General features: G+C 42.1%; 1 protein-coding gene across 1 annotated transcript in view; it reads right to left on the bottom strand.

The window, feature by feature from the left end:
* Positions 1–23,982, bottom strand: part of LAMA1 (laminin subunit alpha 1) — a 147,831-nt gene that overhangs the window by 62,875 nt on the left and 60,974 nt on the right. Inside the window, exons 12-23 of the mRNA XM_026659235.2 lie at positions 21,701–21,841; positions 20,453–20,626; positions 17,406–17,507; positions 15,057–15,268; positions 13,531–13,642; positions 12,467–12,577; positions 11,517–11,644; positions 10,867–10,953; positions 10,402–10,613; positions 8,873–8,979; positions 7,635–7,815; positions 1,733–1,869 (exon numbers count right to left, since the gene is read on the bottom strand). Coding sequence (XP_026515020.2) covers positions 1,733–1,869; positions 7,635–7,815; positions 8,873–8,979; positions 10,402–10,613; positions 10,867–10,953; positions 11,517–11,644; positions 12,467–12,577; positions 13,531–13,642; positions 15,057–15,268; positions 17,406–17,507; positions 20,453–20,626; positions 21,701–21,841 — 1,704 coding nt within the window. The remainder of the gene's footprint in view (positions 1–1,732; positions 1,870–7,634; positions 7,816–8,872; positions 8,980–10,401; positions 10,614–10,866; positions 10,954–11,516; positions 11,645–12,466; positions 12,578–13,530; positions 13,643–15,056; positions 15,269–17,405; positions 17,508–20,452; positions 20,627–21,700; positions 21,842–23,982) is intronic.

Genomic DNA, 23,982 nt, shown 5'->3' with positions numbered 1-23,982 from the left:
CTGCCCTAAAGGGCAATGAATATTTCCCCCTAATATAGGGGATTCCTGGGGTAGCACAAAACCAGAATAGCTGGCTGAATGGCATTCACTCCCCCATTCCATCTCAGGGGCGTGTTGGGGTTTGCCTGAAGTTGGAAGGGACCAGGAGGAGTGAATGGCATTGCACCAGATCCTGGCCTGGGAGCAGTGACTACCTGCAGCTGATGTAATTTACCTTGCACTAAATTATACCAGGGGCCATTTTAGGCCCAGACTGGCCTACAATGGGGAGCAGAAAGTTGGTTTACAGCTTAGGTGAGCCATGTGTAAACTCACTGCGGCTGAGGGTTGAGCCCAGAGTGTATTGCTTGGTGCCAGGATTAAAGTAATTTATAAAATATAAGCAAGAGAAATGCAAAGAGTTTAGCAGAAAGGAGTGCATAATTTCTCTGTGACGGTTCTATGAAAAGGCAACATTCCATTTTTCTAGCCTGGGAAGTCAGTTAGAAAACTTCCAGGGTTTGCTATATGTTCAACTGTACCAATAAGGCACCGGCCCATTTGGTGGGGTGTGGAGTCACACCGCTCGACAGGAAGGCCCAGGAGGGTCTGGGCCTCCCAACTCCTCCTGTGGTTCAGCAAACACGCACAGAGGTCAGGCACAATCCTGCACCAAATATTCAGAATATTAGTTGACATTGTAAAGATTTAAAACTTGGTTGCCAAACAAGCAAGCAAACAAGAACTTGTTATAAATCAATGAGATTGCAGGCTTTATTGAGAGATTACAGTAATTTGTTGGAATCCTGATTTTTAAAAAATTTAATAAATGCAACAATTTGACTGACTGCTGTACTGGCCATAAATTCTATGCAGCACTACATTGTGGCAGGACTTTTCAGGTTTATTGTCCTTGCAGTTCGCCCACAAGAATCACCACTGAAGTCAAATAGTACAAAATTATGGGACTGTGTTTATTAAAATCCCAGACATGTTATGATTACATTAAAGCTTGGCCCAGTGCCTTTTCTGGGAGGGGGGGGGGGGGGCCTAGGGTTAGGGTGTTAGGGTTAGGGTTGGAATGAATTACTTCTCCATGCATGAAACAGGAATCGTCCCATAACTTTGATTTAAATAGAATGTTAATCTAATTTTATGATGTCAGTAAAGACATGTTAGTCTGTCTACACTGGTCACCGGACTAACTCAGCAACAGAGACGTCTAAGCAAATTATTAATGTTTAAACAATTCTTTGACAGACAATAATATTTATATAATGACCTAAGAATGTGAAACACACAATATACATTATTTTAAAAATGAATGAAGTCAGACTTACTAGATTAGATTGTTCTTAGAAGCACAATATTATGTCTATTCGATAGCACAGTAACCAGATTTCCTACTGACCGTAACTATTCTATATTCCAGAACTACAGCACCCTTGGCTAAAGTCAGAAAACATATGGCAAACTCTTAATAGGGCCTGTGCTGCAGTCCAAAGTACACACTCTGACCAAGATTTTCAAAGATGGGTGCCTAAGCTTAGGGTTCAAAATCCATATGTAGGTGCCTATACAAAAGTACCGATTTAAATTGTTGAGTGCCGAGCAGTTTCCACTCAAATCAGGCAACCAGGAATGAGGCATTCAAAACTTGAGGCCACTTCTGACCAACTTACTTACTGGTAAATCCCTTACTACAATGTGAATTTCTTAAAATAATTGCAGGGTTTTAGGAAGCATACAATACCTTACAGCCATGTTCAGGATCAAGACCCCAGTGATTGTCCTCGCAGAGTTCACATTTTAGTCCTTGTGTGTGAGGGGGACAGATGCACTGGCCAGAATCCTCATTACAGTTGTTCTGAGTATGAGCACAATCACAAGCTGCATGAGAAATAGGCCCAAATGATTAGTTTTGCCATTCACTGGGCTCCTCTCACTCCAGCTGGGCAACCAGGTGAGTTCCAGCCGCTATGACTATAGTTATACTCTGCTTGATTCACATGCATAATACTATTCAGATAGCACAGCAGTTCATAAGAGTTTTGACAGTAGAATAGACTCCATAGCCTTTACTTTTTCAAATCTTTTCCTTCATCTGCTTGCCTTAAGCGTTCAGATACAATGATGAACACTATAGAAATTCCTATGAATAAATTTTCTAAATAATGGGCCACATTCTCTTCTATATCAGAGTTCTGCTTGGTGCAGGGAAGGGGAAGAGGAGGGGGGAAAGCCACAGGGAGCCAGTTAGACTGTGGGTAGATCTACACCAGTCCTAGGGGCTGTTCTGACTCAGCATGGGCATGTGGTCCCTAAAGGACTATATGCTAGTAGACAATGGGTAGAATGGAGTGGCGTGGAACAACTCCCCATGCCCGATGCAACCCCTTGATCTCCAATGCAAGGCAGCTGGCACTGCCGGCTGTACACCAGTGCAGTGTTCCACTCCACTCAAAGAATTCTCCAGTGGCCTACTGCTGCTAGATTCTGATCTGAGTAGTGTAAAAGGCTGGAATGGAAATCAGAATGTGGCCCAGTAAATCTGCTCTAGGTTATTCAAATATTACAGTGATAGGCATCAATACAAGAACCTGGACTGACAGATAGAAAATTGTAGATTACCAGGAGGTAGGGTAATGTTTGAAAACACCCTATAACAATTGGAGGGACTGTTACACATTCATAATTTAAATGGACTATAATAATGGGATTTTAAAAAAAATTGTATCAGGATAGGTTACTTGCATACAATAGCTACCCTAAATATTATGAAAAATGTAAATACAAACTACAAAAAATACAGAGTTTAAGAGAAAAGTTTGAATGTTTGGGGGTCTTTTTAATATACAAAGATTTAAGTCTGGAATTTTCAAAGGGCCTAAGAGAGTTAGGTCCCTTTGAAAATTCCAACTTTAATTCCTAAAGTATATACAGCTATGTAATCTCCTCACATTACATATTACCCACTATTGTATTCTGTGAGAAACAATGGTGATGTTTTCAGTCAGATAAAAGGAGACATTCCTTTGGTTATGGTGTGTATGAAATGAACTATCTAGCATACTGGTCTGCAACAGGATTTGCTTACTTTTGGATTAACATTTTATCATTGTACTATGGCTAAAAATTGTTTTACAACCACGTGGTGATACAGTAACTCCTCACTTAACATTGTAGTTATTTTCCTGAAAAATGTGACTTTAAGCGAAACGATGTTAAGCGAATCCAATTTCCGCATAAGAATTAATGTAAATGGGGGGGTTAGGTTCCAGAGAATTATTTTTTTTGCCAGACAAAAAGCATTATATACATTTTAAACAAGCAATTTAATACAGGTATAAGTTTTAAACAATTTTAAAGAAACAATACTACAATCATCATTGCTGAATATGAAGCTTGGTTGAGGTGGTGGAGTCAGAGAATAGAAGAGGGTGGATTGTCCAGCTGCTCCTCTTGCTGAACTTTCTGAACTCGAAAAAACACATCTAGAGATTGTTGTTTTGCTTTCCTTTTTTTTCTTGGTAAATTTCTTTATAGCAAGTCATTAGATGACCAACTCCCCTAATCACTTTGGAGCTGCGTTCCCTGTCAGGATCATCATCACTAAGGATTTGCAAGCCAGCTTCAATCATTTGGAAAGCTTCAGAAAGACGTTTGGCAGTCAAATTTAGATAGGTTGGTTCTTCTTCTACTTCTTGGCCCTCTTCTTCCATTGCTCTCATCATCTCTAGTTGCATCAGATCTTTATTGGTTAGCTCTTCTCCGTGTGACTGCAGAAGTTGTGTAACGTCGGCTTCTTCCACCTCATCAAAACCTGCTTTCTTGGCCAAGCCAAGGATATCTTTCTTCATAGCGGGGACAACATCTTTAAATCCTTTTAAGTCATTGACACTTTCAGGCCACACACCATTCATGCATGCCTGAGTAACTTCAGCTCAGGACTCACCAATGTTATTGATGCACTTCAGGATGTTGTAGTCACGCCAAAATTGCCGAATCGTAGGTTTGCCTTCCCCATCGGTGTCTCTGATGAGCTGGTCAAAAGTATGGCATAAGTAATACCCCTTAAATGCAGTGATGGCTCCTTGGTCCATGGGTTGGATGAGTGATGTGGTGTTAGGTGGCAGAAAGACAACTTTGACATTTTTGCACAGGTCGTCCAGGTTGATTGGATGAGCCGGTGCATTATCAATAAGCAATAAAATCTTGAAATCAAGATTTTCCTTGGCACAGTATTCCTTCCATGCAGGGACAGCATAGAGCGGGGTGGACAAACTACGGCCCGCGGGCCGGATCTGGCCCCTCAGGGCTTTGGATCCAGCCTGCGGTGCCGCCTGCACCATGCCCGAACCCCTCCTGTACCCCACCCCTCAACTCCATGCCCTAAGCCCCCTGCCTGCACCTTGCACCCCTCCTGCACCCCAACTCCCTGCCCTGAGCCTCCTCGTACACCCTGAACCCCTCCTGCACCCCAACACCTTGTCCTGAGCTCCCTGCTGTACCCCGCACCCCTCCTGCACCCCAACCCCCTTTCGAGCCCCCTCATACATCCCGTACCCCTCCTCTGCCCCAATCCCTTGCCCTGAGCCCCTTCCTGCACACCGCACCCCCTCCCACACCCCGCACTCACTCCCAAACCCCAACCCCCTGCCCCGGCCCTGCATACAATTTTCCCACCCAGATGTGGCCCTCAGCCCAAAAAGTTTGCCCACCCCTGGCATAGAGAGAGTCAGCCATTCTGAAAAAATAGCTCCAGTTATCCATGTCTTCTTATTGGATCTCCAAATGACCAGAAAGTGTTCCTTTGAAAATCCCTTGAGAGCGTGTGGTGTTTCAGATTGGTACACTGTCAGTGGTTTCATCTTCATGTCTCCGGCAGCATTACCACCTAGAAGCTAGGTTAGATGGTCTTTAGCTGTTTTAAATCCGGGAGCTGTCTTCTCCTCTTGGGAAATGTAAGTCCGCTCAGGCATCCTCTCCCAGTACAGGCCCATTTCATTGACATTGAAGACTTGTTTAGGGGAATAGCCACATTCCGCAATTATTTTCTTGAGATAGTTGTGGAATTTTTTAGCTGCTGCAGTATCAGCACTAGCCGCCTCACAGGACATCTTGATGTTATGCAGGTGGAAGCACCTCTTGAATTGATCAAACCATCCCCGACTTGCTGTGAAAGTCTCTGTCAGTGATCCTTCACCTTGGTCTCTCTTCAAATTGTCATACAAACTTTTTGCCTTAGTTTGTATCACTAGTAAACTTAGAGGTATTTTCTGCTGGTTTTGGTCCTCTATTCACAGTAAGAGAAGACACTCCATGTTTTCCAGCAAACTACTTCTTGATCAGCTTATTGTAGTAGCACTAAGCGGTGTTACACACCGAGCACTAGCCCTGATCTTTTCGGCATTATTCCGAATTGTTCTCACAGTGGTCGGAGTAAGACCTAGAGCGATGCCAATATCTACTGCACGCTCACCTGCATCAAAACGCTTTAAAATGTCTAATTTAGTACCCAAACTAATGGGTTTCCTGGTTTTCTTGCTGCTAGTGATACTGCTACTGCTAGGCACTCCACTATCACTTGTTGGACGTATTTGACTCATGATGCTGTGGGTGATGCTCCTCCAGACACGCACGCATGTGCTACTCTTCACTCCCTTCAGCCTGGAGTGGCCGGGGTCATGCAGCATCAATCAACTATTGCAAGGGAAAGAATTTGGAAAACCCATGTCATTCTCCATGGTAATCTGCCCCTCTACTGGAAGCCCTGTGGGTTTAGGCTAGGACTAGTTATGGAGGTTCTTACTTTCTTGCAGGTTCTTACTTCACAGGAGCCCTGCTGGAGGACCAAAGGCATCTCTTCCAGGGTGCCCTGGAAAACTGGCCCTGCTGTATCTCCCCTAGGAACCATGCACTCAGCACCCAGGCAGCATTGCAGCCAATGTAGTAAGAGGAAGAAAATAACATTTGCGGCAGGGCTGTGCCCCTCTCTGCTGTGTGCACGTAGGGGCAGAGAGATGCAGCTGGCATTAAAGTGAATGGCATAGCTCCCGTGGATTTCACAGACTTTAATGGGAGCAGGGCCAGGTTCTGTGCATCTCTATGCCGCTTCTCCCCCTTGCTACAGCGAAGCAGGTGCTGGAACTCTATTCCTGTAACTTGCTCTGGGCGGGCTGCCTCCCCCTGTGTTCTGACCTCCCTCCAGTGAAGGGGGGGGAGCAGATAAAACATTGTTTATTCTGTCGCAAGACAGCAAGGCAGGACCTCTGCTGTGCACCATCCGCAGCTGCTTTACAGACAGCTGGTGGCCTCGCAAGCGCTTGGTGTCGAGCCCTATTCCTGAGCAGGGCTGTTGGGCCATAAAACAACAGTGAATCGCTGGAGGTGGGGAGGGGAGGTAGTGTGCATGTTGTGTGTTTAAAAACATACTGTACATACAGTACAGTACTATAGTTGGGAGGTGACCTCGCCTTACCCCACACAGGCACAGCCCACTGGCACTGCAGACAATGAGGCAGGCAAGGAGGCTGAAGGTGCCATTGCAGGCTAGGAGAAGCATCTTGCGCAACAGCAGCGACAGCTTCCCCTACCGTGCAAGCATAGGCACCGACTTTGCCGGAGGCAGGGGGCTCAACCTTCGACCCACCCACTCCACCCCTTCCCCCAAACTCCCACCCTTAACCCGCCTCTTCCCCCCTGCTCCACCTCCTTCCCCTTTACTCCGCACGCTGCATCCTCGCTCCTCCCCCCTTCCCCCAGCCTCCTGAAAGCTGCAAACCAGCTGATTGCCACGGGCAGGAGGCAGGGGGGAGACTGTGTGCTGCATCCTCGCTCCTCCCCCCAGCCTCCTGAACGCCACAAGACAGCTGATTGCCGTGGACAGGAGAAGGGGGGAGTAGGGGGAAGGCGCTGATCTGCGGGGTCCACCAGCAGGTGGGAGGCGCTGGGGGGGGTGTAGGGGAGCTGATGGGGGGCTGCCAGCCCACCCTGATACAAGTTGTGCAATGCTGTCTTATGAAGTCGCTGCTCTTCTGCAGAATCCTGCAAGCCGTGGACAAAGCAGGTGGCCAAACGACGTTATAGGGAAGCATTGCAAAACTTTAAATGAACATCTTCTGTAATGGAGCAGGGACGTAACATCGAAACAACGTTAAGCGAGAGGACGTTAAGTAAGGAGTTACTGTACTGGAAATACAATGAGTGATGTAGCCTCTCAAGCTATGGAACACATGAAATGCAGAAAAAAATGAGGGAAGAGAAGAAGTGCAAACAACTAGAAAACATTATTCACTTTTAGCTTTTACATTTTGGGGGCAAAGGTGGAAAAGGGGATTGTTGCTTTCTGTTTTCTCTGGAGGAGTGGAGACATTTTGGCAAGAGATCACCGAATAGTTTAAAACTTTACATTTCTCTTGCAATTTTTAAAAATTATTTCTTGATATTTAAAAGTCATCACTTCTTACAAAGACTCCAAAAAGGTTTTTTAAAAAAACCTGTTTAGCGGAAGTATGAGGGGACCATTCCATTGTCAAGGATTTGTGAATATTTCTTCAACAACTGACCTTTCCTGAAGTGTAACATAAAATACTTTGTCGAAAGAAATCCTCAAAGTGAAACAAACTCTGAGGAGAACACAGATTACAGCTTACGTGTACAGCCACCATCCTGGAATGCATAAAAGCCATGAGCGCAGCGATCACACTTCTCCCCAGCCACTCCGGGTACACAGTGACACTGTCCTTCATCATTACAATCCTCGGAGACGGAGCCATATTGACTGCAATTGCAGGGAAGGCAGCCAAGTCCAGTATTCAGGCCATAATAGCCATTCTGTTGGATAGGAAGGAAACCACATTTCAGCTAAATTTCTGAACACACTGAAAATGCAAAAGTATTCTCTCCCTTTGAGCACTTCATATTATCCACTCCTGACGCTTGACCTGCATGAACGTTTGCAGGCTTTGTTTGGCTGTGGCTGGAACATTATCCATTTACTGTTCCTCTAGATGTAGGAATGTTCGATGATCCCATGTCCTTCAGAAGACCCAGGAGGGAAAGAATTTTTACCTTAGAGGACACCACGCCTAACATAGTATGGTCAGGGCCAAAAATGCTCTAATATCTTCTAACCTCGTTTGTTAAAGAGATACTCCCAAGATTTTTCAGTGTACAATTTTGGGTTTTATTTTCATTTAAACACTTCCCTGAAGTGGTGAAAGTCAAGTCACAGCACAATTTTGTTAATGCATCAGGACTATACAGTGAAATGGGCCACTGTCCAAGCTGTAAAAATGCGAACAGTGAATAAACAACATAAAAGGTGACAAGTAAATTAAGATTAATGTTCTCTCATTAGGTAGGGCTCTCTCATGTGGAATGCCACAGGATTCTTTGCTGTCACCACTCTTATTCAGTGGGTATGTGAGGCAGTTAGGAGACTTAATGAGAAGAAATAGGCTGAAGTGTTTTTAGTATGTTGACAATGCTCAACTTTATATCTCCATGTCATCCAGCCCAGAGAATGCGGACATCTCTTCCAGTATCACGGCATGAATGAGAGCTAGTTGGCTGAGACAAGAGGTAATATCTTTTATTGGATCAATTTCTGTTGCTGGAAGGCACACGCTTTCAAGTTACACAGAATTCTTCTTCAGGGTTGGGGAAGGAAATCAGAGTGTGTGAGCTAAATACAACACTGCAAACAGCCAGTTGGCTGAAATTCAATTAAACTTTTGACAAAGACATCACATACCCCTTCCAACCTCCTTTTTATGCAATGATATTATTCACTTTGCATTTAACTAGGCCAAAAATTTCCTCTTTGCCATTGCATTTTGAACCTGATGTTAAAAAATGTATATTGGTGATAGGGGGTTTCATTTCTTACCACACATGTATCACATCTTGGTCCAACCACATTTGGTTTGCAGTGACATAGGCCAGTCTCAGGATGGCAAATGTTGGAAAGGGAACTATTCACATGGCACTCACAGACTTATGTTAAAGAAAGAAGAAGAAAAATCTATTAATGCCTATGGATATGAATTCATTATTATACAGAACAACATATCTCTATATAAAGCACAAATCCGACTGTTGTCTCCCATGTGTTCATACACTTATGTGCACATGGGCCAAACTAAACAGAAAAAGTTGTGTAGTACTGAGCAGAGATGCACAAAGTAAACCAGAGAGATGTACCCTGTTGAAGAACCCAAAAATACTAGAAGTAAAGTTACAACTCTTTGTGCTCATTCACATTTGCTCTCTTCTCCCCCCACCAAGAATATATTGTAGGGAACACATAATCCTACATTTGCAAGGGATGAATAGGATGGCCTATCAGATCATGTACATTTCAAATTTCTTTGAGTTAAATTCTGCCTTCTATTATACCAGTGTAAATGCAGTTTAACACTGATTTCAGTGAGGTCATTCTGGATTTACACTTGTATAACCAACAGCAAAATCTGGCTTTATGATTCCCAGTTTACACAGTTGAGTTATGTTGGTGCCTGCATTGAGCTTTGTGAACACAAAGATATATTTGACATGTACGGAATGTGTGCAATGAATCTGCTATAATCATGAAGAACATAGACTTTGCACACTTATATGTTGCAAAAAGTATTTTTCTGATACTATTTTTTCTTACAAAGTAGAGGCAGTTCATCTCTGCTTGGAAATTTTAGATGTGTGTAACTCCCTCTGGAGTCAGATCGCTTATTACTTTACTGTAGTTTACACACAGTATTCAAGCTATAGTTTTAACATTATTGCTTTGAAAGTGGCCATTACTTTTTTAAACACTCCCCCTTGCTGTACACCCACAGCATCCTGGCCAGGTGTCTGTCATGGCCAACATTCTTGTGACAGAGGAATACCACTGTCCACAAGTGTCCCTTTGATCCAGTCACTGCTGTTCTTAAATCAGCCGGAGTTGTTACTGTTTAGCAACGTGAGTGTCTCCCATCTCCAGAAAAGAAGTGTGCCACCTCTACAGCTCTTCCAGTTCCACAATCAACACTCCAAGATAGGAAGTGTCTGGTATGGGTACCTTGAATGTCAGTGCTGAGTGGACCACTAACTGAATACAAACAACAGCACAAGGTCAGGTGCACTTAATACATTTTGGCACTGCCCATTTCATCAAATTCTTCTGTGATGATCCCCAGAAGTGAATCAACTAGACATGCACAAGCTTAAGCTTAAGCTGGGTAACAATGTAACCTCACTTCTGTAATACTTGCTCACTCAAGCCCTCTCCACACTTTGTTACCCTAACTTGTCAAAACACACATCTTACGCTAGACTATAAGTTCTTCAAAACAAGGATAATGTCTTTCTGTCTGTTCTGTGAGGTGCCTGCTACATTTCTGGATGCTTTCAAATATAATGATAATAGTAAGAACTTACCGTGACAGCTTTTAGCAATCACTGCATCCCCATAGTACCCATCAGCACACTTTTCACAGTGATGGCCTTGAGTGTTCCTCACGCATTTCAGACACTCTCCTGTGAGTGCATCACAGTGGCCATCTTCCGTTGGATCTATATTGCCATTGCAGTCACAAGGAACACATGACTCTCCAGGCACCAGTGGATTTCCGAAGTAACCATTAGCACATCTGTACAATAGGTTGAAAGCTGTATCAGACTAAATGCAGGCATGTCAAATAGTTACCCCACCCAGCAAGTTTTACTATTGATCAAATATTTATCCTCTGAATAAAACCATATGGAGATGTAATGAGAGGGGAAAATCCATATTTTCTCTGGAATATTTTCCTACACTTGATGTAAACACTTCTGTCCCAGGTAGACAGATATCTGGCTGAGGATAACAATGATACAGATTTTTCCCAACATTGTACTACATACCTTTCACACCGTGATCCTGCATAGCCTGGCAGACACTTGTCACAGATAACTTCACCTCTATTGTCCATGTGGCAGGTGGGACTGAAACTATCAATAATATTTTGAGGGGGTCATTATCAAAGCAAAGAGTTTCAAACCTCTGTAATTTGTTTTCAAATGAATAAGATTTACAATTTTTAGCTTCCTAAAGTTTGGCCCTTTCCTTATTAAACCTATCATGTCCCTTCACCTCACATAACTTTTCCAGATGCGACACTGATTCTCAACACAGATTCTGTCCTGATTCTCATTTACACTAAGGTCTCTTTACTCTGCCAGAATGGGATAATGTGGCCCTAGCATAAACAAGAAACAGGACCTTCCTGCCACAATCCAGTATAAATCTAAGCCCGGGTAACTTGCATCTTCTTCCACTCCCCTCAGTGTGTAAATTACACCAACTTAGGTTCTCTGAGCTTCACCTATGAATCTGGCCCTCCTCAGTCTGTCTGACAAAAGGTATTTCTGATGGGATAAATTTTTCCTCTACTTTCATGTCTTTCTACCTCCCCTTTGGATTTCATCCTACTTTTCTTTATCGTCCTTTCTGTCTCCACCACCCAGCTGATGTTGCTGAAGATGCAGTTGAAAACCTTAGGCAAGCAGCTTACTTGTTTGTATCAGTTCTTAGTGGGCAGGCACATGGCTGGCAGTCCTCTGGCATTCCTCGGGATGGAGTTCCATAGAACCCTGGCAAGCATTGATCACAGGAAAGTCCTGTAGTGTTGTGTTGACAAGCCTGTGAGACATGCAAGAAATCTTTTCATATTTGTTCTTGATGGTTTTTCATCCCCAGGGGGATCTCAGCATGAGTCTGTATGCAATATGGCATTAAGATTCAAGGAGAGGACATGAAGAACAGAGCAGACCATAGAAAACAAAGTTAATTTGTCCACATCAATAACAACAACTTCTAACTAAACCCCCTCCAACATTTTAGAATGCCCTATATCTCATTAGACAAAAGCATTACTTATACACAAAACTAAATCTATTCTGATAAATGTACACATATGCAACAACAAGTCTATTACATATTTCATGCTTGTTTATAGCCATTATATATCTTTTGGTTTAAATTTCAGAAAAACTTCTGAATGCTAAGTCCTCCCCCTACAAGGAAATGCTTAACTCCCACTGATGTCACTCAATGGAGTTCCACATATATCTGAGGCCAGAATCTGACCCTACATTGTGGCATAATTCTGTTCCCATCCAGTTCAATAGAAGTTTTACCATTGACATGAATGGGGGAGGGATTGATCTCTTATTAGCTAACACACAGTGAAAAAGTATTTCTTTATCTTAGTTCTGATTCTAGAGCTATTACCAATTCCACCGATATTCTTCATTTCAAGTATAAGACTGGAATGGACTATGTAACTACACCTATTGAGAACACCATTCAATAAACAAAGTAAATTCTGCAATGAGAATGTTCTTGTGACCATTGCTCTATCTAAATATACTGTAAAACTGCTTGTCTCACTCTGCCATAGCCAAATGCTCTCATAATTCCTAAAAGATGCTCAAAACACAAACACATTGAAAGATGACTTACAAAGCAAACACCATGAATATCACATTCAGTTGCATGGCCATTGCATTCGCAGGGTTGACAAATACCTCCAAAGAGTATTCCACCCACACGGTAGTACCCAGAAAGACAGGACTGAAAGAAAAAAAAATACAGTATAGTATGTGTTAAAGAACATGTTAGAGAATTATTAAAGAAACCACTTCTGAAAACTTATAGCCTGATTCTGCTCTCACTTCCAGTGTAAGTACTGTGGTACTATATATGGTTGTAACTCCATTGATATCAGTGAAATTACTTCTGATTTGCACTGGTGTAAAGAGGATAAGAATCAGATGTATAAAACATTGATTCAGCCCTTCATCCACTTGAAGGAGATAAAATAAGTTCTGTGCAGTTACATATGTAAGACTCTTTCTTATGAGACAAACAAAACAGATGTTCTGTCTGCTTTGCATAGTCATTAAAGTTCCAATGGTGCTTTTCAAAAAGAGCAGTGCTTTGCACTGGCATTATTTGCTAAAATGTTCCCCTCTGCTCTGCCACTGATGCCATCCTCAATACTCTCCTGTTCCCACGAGTGTATGTCCATGCCTTCTTATATGATTCATCACATGCTTGGAATGTTCTCACCATGCCTAGTCACCAAGCTGCCTCTCTTATCACATAAGTCTCTCCAATAAACTCAGCGCTGACAATCCAATGTCACAAAATGAAAATGGAATTTTGTGTAATTGCAGGCTCAATTACTGCACCATAGCAAACTTAGGGAAGCTTATACAGCTACTTTCAGCTCCATCATTGATGTTCTCCGGTATATCATCAACCTTTAGGGTTTCCAAATAAAATTAAGGAAATACGTTCTGATGCCATGTAGTGCCGCCAGACCCTAACACCTATGATTTATATAGAGTATGCTGTTGCCCCCGTGTGAGAAGTTAAAATTCAGTATGTGTGTCAAACTGGATATACAACATTTTGCCAAAAAACATTTTTCCATGACAGTGTAATTAAAGACAATTTGTAATAATTAGATGATTTTAAAATATACACCCGTTGGGCATACATAAAACAGTCTGAGATGTTACCTCGCAGGAAATCCCTGTGTAACCTTGAGGACATTCACAGTGTTCCACCTCTGCTGCTGATGACAGATCGATAGCATTAGCGCTTGCTGTATCCAGGGTGACAGAGTCCAGCCTGTGACCAAACCGAAAGCCATCACAACACTTGCTTCCCCAATGTTCATTATAAACAGAAGGGTTTGCTCTGCACAATAAATCTTTTGGAGAGAACATTGCTAAGTGCTGCTTCAGGATGATGTCAAATACCAGACAAAAATCCCCAATTTTAAAGACTCAGACAAGAACTTTATTTGCAACTAATAACTTCAAGATGGGAATAAGAGCTGTTAACTGAAACACAGTGGCCAAAGCCCCTGCAGTGGTCCCATCAGTGTTATCCTAGCATGACTACAGCACCTCAGTGCCCTCTGCTGTGGGAAAATGGTACCCTTAACTGAAAATTGGCATTTTCTGTTTCTTCTTTGCTCAAGAAAACCAGGCACCAACTGATTGGGTAGTCTCAGATTTTTGGCCAGTAATTAAGATAATCCTCTTCCAGTGTTAATAACTTTAACCTGCCCTATTTTTCCAAACTAACCCACGAATCTAGGATGTAAGGCTAAGATAACAGCTTCATCAAAGAGTTGAAACAAAAAAACCCAACATTTGTATGTTCAGTCTATTGGACCACGCCTCAAGGTATTTACACTTCACTAATGTAGTAACAGCCTTGCCAGCTGATTCCCACCAATATGCAAAGAGGAAGGCACAACCCCCTAATGCAAACAAAGGCATTCTGCCACAGGGAGGAACTCCTTCCCAACCACAAACAGGGTGATCAGAACAACCTTGTGCAGTCAATCCAGAATCATGAGTAAGCCAATCCTTGAACACATATTTACTACCACTCCACAAGAGTGAATGCCAAAACAGCTCAGCCTGCTTCATGCACAACTAGAAAACCCGAATTTGGTGACTCAAAAATACTACCATATTAAGGTAGGAGGGAGGAAGGCCATTGGTTTGGCCAAGAGAAAGAAGCAAGTGCTACCTTGCAGATGGGCCTCCTTTAACATCCCTTCAGATGCCATGCCATGCTAGCCAACTCCATTTCCTTCAGCACAAGCACTTTAAATCAGCCAATGTTGGGCTAGCTTTCTACATCCCAAAATAAAAACAACTCTATTGAGTGTTTGCAAGGTGTTTCCTTCTAACAAAACCCTCCTAGAGACAACTGTCACTGCAGTGAGGCGATTCTTTATAACGCAGAAAACGTTTCCACTATGGGATAACTCAGAAACAACGACACACTTTTTTTTTTTTTTTTACACATGCCAGAAATATTTATTTATTTAAATATTTGGGATGAGACCAACCATGAGACGATTCAGCTCACAAGGAATTCCTTGGGTGGGAGGAAATTAAAATCAGGTTTTAAATGGAATATCTTTTGCCATCACCTTAGGAATAGTGCCAGAGTCAATGATGTTTAATATACATAAAATTATCAAAGGCATATGAATTAATCTGAATTTTCGCTCGTCACTCACCTGTATATGGCTCTTTTTGCAACGTTGTAACTGGCCCTGATCAGAAGATGAGTCACATTTGCTAAAACAGTCATCAGCCTGTCCCGGTCTATAGCCTTTTTTGTATTGAAGTCTATTAAGTTCTCAGACACAAGCTTCACTGCATTAGAGTATTCCTCATAGGGTTGCAATGACAACCCCTCAGATCTGGTGCTCAGAATCTGTCCATTGCCCTGAAATCAAAACAGATACATTAACGGACAGAGATAGGTTTAAGTTTAGGTGCTAGTGTGAAAATATTGGTTAACAATGATGTTTATTTTCAGTCCACACAATAAGCTATTATTGTATACACCCACAGCACTTTCCATGCACTCCAAAAAACCCTGTAAAGTGACTGTGTTTTAAACTTTTTCACTGCTCACTTCATAGGTAAACATATTCATTAACTGTAAAGTCTCTGGAGAGATGCCTGACAGTATGACATGATTAGGGTGACCATATTTCCCTATGCTGAATATGGGACACCTGGTAAAATTATTCGTATTAAAGTGAGTCCAATGGCAATCAAACAGAACTGTGCAGTACAAACGTTCACATTAACATCAAGTTGACTGAACCCCTGTTAAAAAGAAATAACGTGTAGCTGGATTCTTTTTATTGACCTTATCTTTAAGGCTTTAGGGTTCACACAAGGAGAGGTCACACACACACACACACCCCTCTCTCACAGAGGGGCAGGGGAGAGGAGTGACCGACCAACCCGACCCTCCCTGACCTCCATGCTGGGACCCCAGGACGGACCCGCCTCTCCTTGTATCTGGCACCACATCTTCCTGAGACAACACGTATGCCCCTCCTCCCCAGATTTCTGCCAGGGTTCACACCAGAATGTGGCCAGCAGCAGCCTTTCAGCACTGTGCGGAAGGGAAGGGATGAGAGCGGCTTCCAGCCAAAGGGGAGAAGGGAGAGAGATGACCTGGCCCACGTCTTTGCTGAGCTCATCTCTTCTTTTTCTCTCCCCTTCCTTCCCCCCCGACTTATGGAAAGAGACCTTCTAAAAATGTTAAAATGTATTACTGGCACACGAAACCTTAAATTAGAGTGAATAAATGAAGACTCAGCACACCACTTCTGAAAGGTTGCCGACCCCTGGTGTAGACGTTCACTTAGAGACTGCAGCTCACTTACCGGGTGGAGCGCTTCGCTGCAAACGTATATCACCAGTGGCCCAGGATCTCAACTGGCTACCTATTAGTTTCTGGGTAGAGTTTAAAGTGTTGATTATGACCTATAAAGCTTCAAATGGACTGGGACTTGCCTGAAAGACTGCTTTACTTCCCGTGATATAAATCCACAATTGAGAACAACTGAGGTGCTTGAGCTGGATATCTTATATTGTAAAAGAGATGGAGCTGCTGACAGGACATTCTCTATAAGGGGTTTAGATCTCTGGAACTTGATCCACTCATTTATTCAAAATAACCCAGATTTGGTGAACTTCCAAGCAGGCTGCAAGAGCCATCAGCTTGATAGGGTTTTGGAAAGAGCTGAAGGTATGTTTCAAGAATGATGGGGGATAGAAAGCTCCATTTATTTTAGCACTGCTGAGTAGAGCTGATCGGAAAAATTCCAATGAACCTTTTTTTCAATCAGAATTTGGCGATTTGTGGAATTTGCCGATTACAGCCAAGAGCCTGGAAGCCCTGTGAGTCCCAGCTGCCAGACTTGTGGCTCCTTAGCAGTCTGGACTCCCAAGGTCCACATGGACTGCCTTGGAGTCAGGGTTGCCAGGGCTTCCAGCACCATGTGGACTGTCCCATAGTTGGGGCGCCATTCCCTTTCAGACAATTTAGAACTGTTTGGTTTTCATTCTGAATCCGAACAAAAACAAAATTTAAATATCAAAATCCTCCGCAAAACATAATTAACTTTCCCTGCCCAGCTCCACTGCATTATGCTGTAAGATTCAGTGTGTGGGTGCCTAGAGATCTTGTGTAGGCATCTTGTTAATTATTACATAAATCTAATCCAATAAACAAATAAATCTCTCTTATAAATAAGAAAACAACCTATTTTAGTTCCTGGTGTAAACAGAGCTCTGTACATATAGTAACCACCACTTTTGCTCAGCTCCATAAATTTTATGTTAACATGCACTTATTTATTATTTAAAGGTAGTCAGACACTGAGGGCCCAGGATTAAAAAGATTAGGAAATTGAGCAATAAAATTTTGTTGACCTTTAATAATGAAGATAAAAGCTGGTGTAAATTGTTACTATACCATTCTTTTCTTTTTTTTAAACGTAGCATTGCATGCCATCATTCCTCTATATTTTTGAGGAAAGTCCAGTTGAATAAAAACTTACTTGAATGATAACATCCACATTAGATACCATATCACTATCCACACTTTCCATTGGAATATCATAAGACACAGTGTACTTCAAGTATCCACCAAAGGCAGTGAGCTGAAATTATAAAATCCAAATCTTAAAAGAAAATTAACAGCAATCAATGTCGGAGGATAGCTGCTGACAAGTACAACACACATGCAGGAAATTAAACAGAGGATGTGGCATGTTCTGATGATCTCTTCAGCAATGTTTACACAGTAAGGGTTTGATCCCCATCTCACATCAGTGAAAGTCACTGGAAGTGTAACATGGCATGTCCCGGTATCTACAGAAGTCTTGGATCCCTGCTGTGCAATTTGTGAAAGCTAGCAGCAGGTTCTATAGAACTGCAGTGATGCATTAAACAGTGCATTGTAAAGCCCCCCCGTGTGAATTCCAAAAAACATCACAAGTTCAGACTACTTTTTAGCAAAGGGGCACAGTGTATTGAAGTTATTCAAACTTTTTGAAACATTTTCTCTGATAGATCTTTGGCATTCCTTTTTCTTTTTTAAACAACATTTGGACCTTTTAGCCCTGATTCTGCTGTCACACTAGTGTAAACTGAGAATAGCCCCGCTGAAGTAAATGGAGTTTCATCAGTAGAAGACTAATGTGAGACCAGAATTTCACCACCCGTTAAATTATACAAAATGCATCTTCCAGCTTGGAAGTTTTGGGACATGATGCACAGGCACTGTGTAGCATAGTCATTTATTCTGTTACTGTACGAAGAACGTAATAAGGTTGAGGCACACAAAATCATTATTTTAATATGGGTGATTGGGGGTACTTGCCATAGTTTAATAAAATAAAATATCAAATAGATGTAGGTGTCTGGTTATATTACTTAAAAAGATATATTGTCAGAGTTTTTTAATTTCGGTTTTTTAATAATTTATAAAAATTCCAGTTTCTGATGGAGAAACTTTCAAATAGTATGTCCATAATTTGTTTCCAATTCTTTTTTAAAAATATTAGTAAGGTGGTTTTTTTCTGCTACTTTGTTTTTAGGCGTAAAAGTGTCTTTTCAGCAACAGAGAAACTGCCTATACATAGGAAACAGGGAAACTACCTACATGCAAAATGCAGTCAAAATAGTGGGGGTTTGTTGGTTTTTCGTTTCCTCTTTCTTTCGCTTTCTTTCTTTTTCTTTGTCTCCCTGTCACTCATTTATTTCAGTTTTAGAAATCTTATGTTATTATTACAGGTGGGACTGATAACATCTGTTATAAAGGTTGCCTGACACTTCCCATTATAAGACTCTGTTTTTAGTTGCTTATAAGTTTGCCAAACTTTATCTGTTTAGGCAGAAATTTTACATGTTAGAGACATTTGCCTCAGTCAAAACAGTTCAGCTGTTTCCAAGAATGAGGCTAGGGAAAAATATGTCATTTTGCCTACATTAATTCTGGAGTCCTCTAATTTGAGGAGCTATAACATCCCCATGCACTGGAGCTGGGACTTGATATTTATCAAGAAAATTACATTTTGGTCTCAATATCTTATACCCACTCTAGTTATAAATTACCCACACAAAAATCTAGGTAAAAAGAACGTATTATTAAGGTTGCAAAGTCAAGCACTCAAAAGTTAGGAAATGCCAGGATCAAGGTTCCCTGTGCAAACTTAATTTGGCCCCTTGTGTGTATGCAATTTTTAATTACTATTGTCTTCACAAGACCTCTTGCATGAGTGCTTGACTTTGCAACCTTAATAACATTCTTTTAATATATTTTTTGTATGTGATTGCTTACATTTTAAAAAGCAAACTGAAAAAACAGAAATTGCATCATGTGGAACCAAAGTGATACTCACATGATTAGGCTTGGCAAAATGGGATATATATATATATAATTTTGACTGATAATATTGATGTTTATTTTTAATCTTTTTTTATTTTTATAGATTTAAATTTTCATAGTTGGGAAATTGGGGGGGGGGGTCAGAGACAGTAATTATTTAATGATGGCAGACAATGAGATTTTAAAAGTTAAAGCTTTATGATCATTAAAACACAAATTGTCAACATCACATGTCAAAATATACAAAGTAAATAATCCTAAATCAAACTATAATCAGCTCTCAAGCAGCCTTTTGCTTACTTATCCTATATGTAAATTTTGATTATTATCAATGGAAATTTTTTTCATTGGTTTGTGTGCGTGTGTGTGTGCGTGCGCATAGTGAAATCAACATTTACAGATAAAAATGTAATACTTTCAAGTGTACACGATTCATCAGCAGGAACCTTTAGATCCACTTCACTGACCTCTCCCATGTAATTTTCAGTTGTTTTTCATTACATGACAAAGTCTCTTTGGGAGAGACAAGGTGGGTGATGTAATATCTTTTACTGGACCAATTTCTGTAGGTGAAAGAGATAAGCTTTCATGCTACACAGAGCTCTTCTCTTTCACCAACAGAGGTTAATGCAATAAAAGATGTTACCTCACCCACTTTGTCTCTCTCATATCCTGGGACCATGATGGGTGCAACAACACTGCAAACAAAGTATCTATGGAACAATTACAGATTGCATGAAATGACAAACTACAGATGACAACATTTATGAAACAAACATTACAATTGAAAAATAAGAACAAGAACATAAGAACGGCCGTACTGGGTCAGACCAAAGGTCCATCTAGCCCAGTATCCTGTCTACCGAGAGTGGCCAATGCCAGGTGCCCCAGAGGGAGTGAACCTAACAGGTAATGATCAAGTGATCTCTCTCCTGCCATCCATCTCCACCCTCTGACAAACAGAGGCTAGGGACACCATGTTCCATACAAAAAAAAAAAAAAAAAAAAATGGAGAATCTAAGAAAAAGTTGTTGAAGATATTTAGGTGAATTTACCATGTATTCAGTGTTCATTAAAGGTGAAAACTTTCTTTTCAGTACCGATAGTTTACGTCTACTGTTAATGAGCAACACAGAGCTTTTTAGAGCAATACAGTAAGAAAAAAATATGAAGAGAATGGACTAAAAGTCGGCTTCTTTCTACTTGGGAACTTACTTTATTTCCTAAGTATGGCTCAGGTGCTGACCAGTAATAAGTGGATTTCAGTATTTTCACAGCTGCTGTGTTGTTCACACTTATTTGATGGGGTCCATCAAATTGGCCTTGTTGGGGCTCCACACTCTTTTCAGTGTACAGATCAGTCACCAGCCATCCAGCCATATCTGACACCTTAGAAAAAGAAGAGAGCTAAATTAATGAAGTCATATCTACATCACTAGGTAAGTCATCACTATATATAAAACTTCACTTGTATTCGACAGTAATACAAATCTGAAGGGCCTGATCCTGCTCCTAGTTAAAGGGTTTTCCAGCCAGTGTTAAGCCGCTGACTTCATTTGGATTGGGACAGAATTACATCTGTGTAACTGAGTGCAAAAGCAAGTTCACTGTGTTAAGAGTGTAAAGTAAATGAACAAATGATAATACTTTTCACTCATGTAGCACCTTGCATTCAAAGATCTCATTAACACTTGACAAATACTAGACCCACATAGTTAAATACAGTACCATTTCCCCCATTTTACAAACAGATAGCTGAGGTACCGAAGGCTACTTGCCCAAGGACACAGGAAGAATCAGGAATAGGAACCAGTTCTATTGAGGGGAAGAGTTATACACACACATTAGAATTTCGGCCAGTAGAGGGGGATGTGGAGAGAGTTAAAAAGAATATAATGCATTTTCTTCTACCCGTTTTTTAGTACGCAAAACTTTTGGTGCTAGATTTTGTCTAATCCTGCAAACTGTGCAAGGGATGAAGGTGGGGAAAAGAGCGCCCAAGGAAGTTGTTCCTCTCATTGCACTTCTGTGTGGGAGCTAGTAGCCATTTATAGTCCTTTTATTCCCTAAGCACAAAGACTGCATGAGGCTGACACCTGCAGTTGCAGTAGGCTCCAATCGGCAGGAGTGTGGGGCCGTGGTTTTGGCTCCCCTCTTCACCGCCCCGACAAGCTTTTCCACCACAAGGAGAGTGAACACTGGGTGTAGCAGGCACTACAATAGCCAGTACTTCCAAAAGCATTGGGATTGAGTAGGGTATGATGACTCCAGCAGCTCCAATGGGGGCTGGGCTCCTTTATAGTCAGCAGACCTCAGGATTGTGACTTTACAGCCACAGTCTAATCCTCTGTGTGGATTCCAGAATTTTCAATGGGCTGTATGTCAAGAGGGAATCAGTCATACATTTCTGCAACTGCCTGAGGGAATCTTATGGAACATTAGGTCACAGCCATAGTATTCTACCTGACTGATGGGCCATGCAAGGCTGTCACAGACATCAGAAACCCCGAAGCAGAAGCACTCCGTACAGCCCTGAGGATTCCTTTCTTGCAAATTGTAGAATCCTGGTTTGCAGCGGTCACAATTTTCGCCGTCTACATTTTCCTGTGAATAACATTTGCTTTATATCAGCACTAGATTGGTAGCAAATATTGTGGATTAGATGGAATTTAGGGTATAACAGCATTCAGGAAGATATAAAACAAAGCAGACTTCAGCACACTAGGCATATGTTGAATAAGTCTCACTGAGCTTAAAACGAGAGCTGGTCAGAAAAATTCCAACAAAACAGTTTTTCATTGGAATTTGCTGATTTATCTAAATCAAAACATTCCACACAGATGATTCAGCTTCAGTTAAGTTGCAACAGAACTCAGACAAGTTTTGAAATCTCCCCATCAGCTCACCCAGCTGACTCCTTGGCAGTCCAGGTTTCCAGGGTTTAGGCCTCCAGGCAGCCCACCAGGTGGACTGCCCTTGAGTCGGGAACCCCAGGGCTTTCAGACTCCCTGGTTCCAGGAAAGCACACCACACAGACTGCCCCAAAGCCAGGTTCCATCCCACCATTGCCAAATTTCACGTGGTAAATAGGCACCCCGACTTTCACAATAAGACAAAAGTCAAGCTAATCCCATTTCAAAACAATGCCAAAACAAGCCAATCCCTAAGAACCACAACACTCATTTTTATACGTCCTACTGACAGAAACATGCTTGCTATAGTGAAAATATGGAAGATTCTTGTTCTTATTCTTCTCCCTTCACTCCCTACTATTTGTCAAGGAAGACGATTGCAGTAAGTTCAGTTTGATATGCATGAGGTGTCATATACACAGACACTGGTGTACTGTAAACTAGGATATAGCTTTGAAAGTGAAGTCCTACTTGATTTTATATTAATATTTTAATTCCTTAATGTATTCCTGTTGTATTTGTGGAACAATAGAGGACCCATTTTCCTCCCTTCGACTAAATTCTTATAGAGCCTAAAAACATTACTCAAAGACTGCTTAGCAATTTATTCACCATAGTTAGACAATTTTTGTTGAAGAAACAAATGAAGAGTATTAAGTAATTCTGCTCTCAGTTACACTAGTTAAATCCAGATTAACGCCATTTCTGTCAGTGGAGTCACTCCTGATTCCAAAATTACCATGGTATAACTGAGAACAGAATATGATCCTTTATAGTCAGTATTTAGTCATTCACAACACTCAGCAAAATGTCTGAGCCTCCTGGTGGCCAGATCACCATCTGTAAATTCCAGTGGATATGAATTAGTTGTGTGAAGTTTTCATAACAAACACTCTAAAAAGGCATGCTGCATGCTTTTGTTACCAACGTATGCCACTGACGAGTTTTGCAAATCTTAGGAAAACCCAGGGTGATTTTCAGGCCATTACTTTGATCTAAATGCCCAAGTTACCTTCTTACTGTCTGTAAAATTGCCAAACCCAAGTGCTGAAAAATCATGAGACTAGCTTAAAAATCATGATTTTTTTGTACAAAATAATAAATTTTGTTTGTTTTTTCATTTGGTTTCCATCTGGTTTCTGAATCTTTTGGGTGCATTTGGGTTACATTTTCAAGTTTTTCTCTATAAGCACGGGGGCTAAAACGAAAGCTGAGATACTTATCTAATTACATGACTCCAGGAGCTGGGCTGTCAAGAAAAATACAAAATATCATAAAGCTTCTGCTAAAATTGGGGGAGTTTGTCAATACTGTGTTTTCAGTCTCCGGGGAGTTGGAATGCAGTAGCCCTCCTCATCTACACTTGTTTTCTGGGGCAGAAAACTTGCTCCTCTCACCCAGTTCTGAACACCTGCTCCCAGGGCCGCCCAGAGGATTCAGGGGGCCTGGGGTCTTCGGCGGTGGGGGCCGATTGCCGCCAAAGACTTGGCGCTTCGGCGGCGGGTCCCGGGGCGGAAGGACCCCCCGCCGCGGGTCTTCAGGGCACTTCGGCAGTGGGTCCCGGGGCGGAAGGACCCCCCGCCGCGGGTCTTCAGGGCACTTCGGCGGCGGGTCCCGGGGCGGAAGGACCCCCCGCCGCGGGTCTTCAGGGCACTTCGGCGGCGGGTCCCGGGGCGGAAGGACTCCCCGCCGCCGAACTGCCGCCGAAGACCTGGAGCGGAAGAAGCTCCGGGGTTCCCAGGAGCGTGTGAAGGACCCCGCTCCAGGGGCCCCGAAAAACTCTCGTGGGGGCCTCTGCGGGGCCCGGGGCAAATTGCCCCACTTGCCCCCCCC

Source organism: Terrapene carolina, unplaced genomic scaffold (assembly GCF_002925995.2).
Source record: "Terrapene carolina triunguis isolate 2854851 unplaced genomic scaffold, T_m_triunguis-2.0 Scaffold58, whole genome shotgun sequence".
Taxonomy (NCBI): Eukaryota; Metazoa; Chordata; order Testudines; family Emydidae; genus Terrapene; species Terrapene triunguis.
This window is presented reverse-complemented; position numbering and strand designations above follow the sequence as displayed.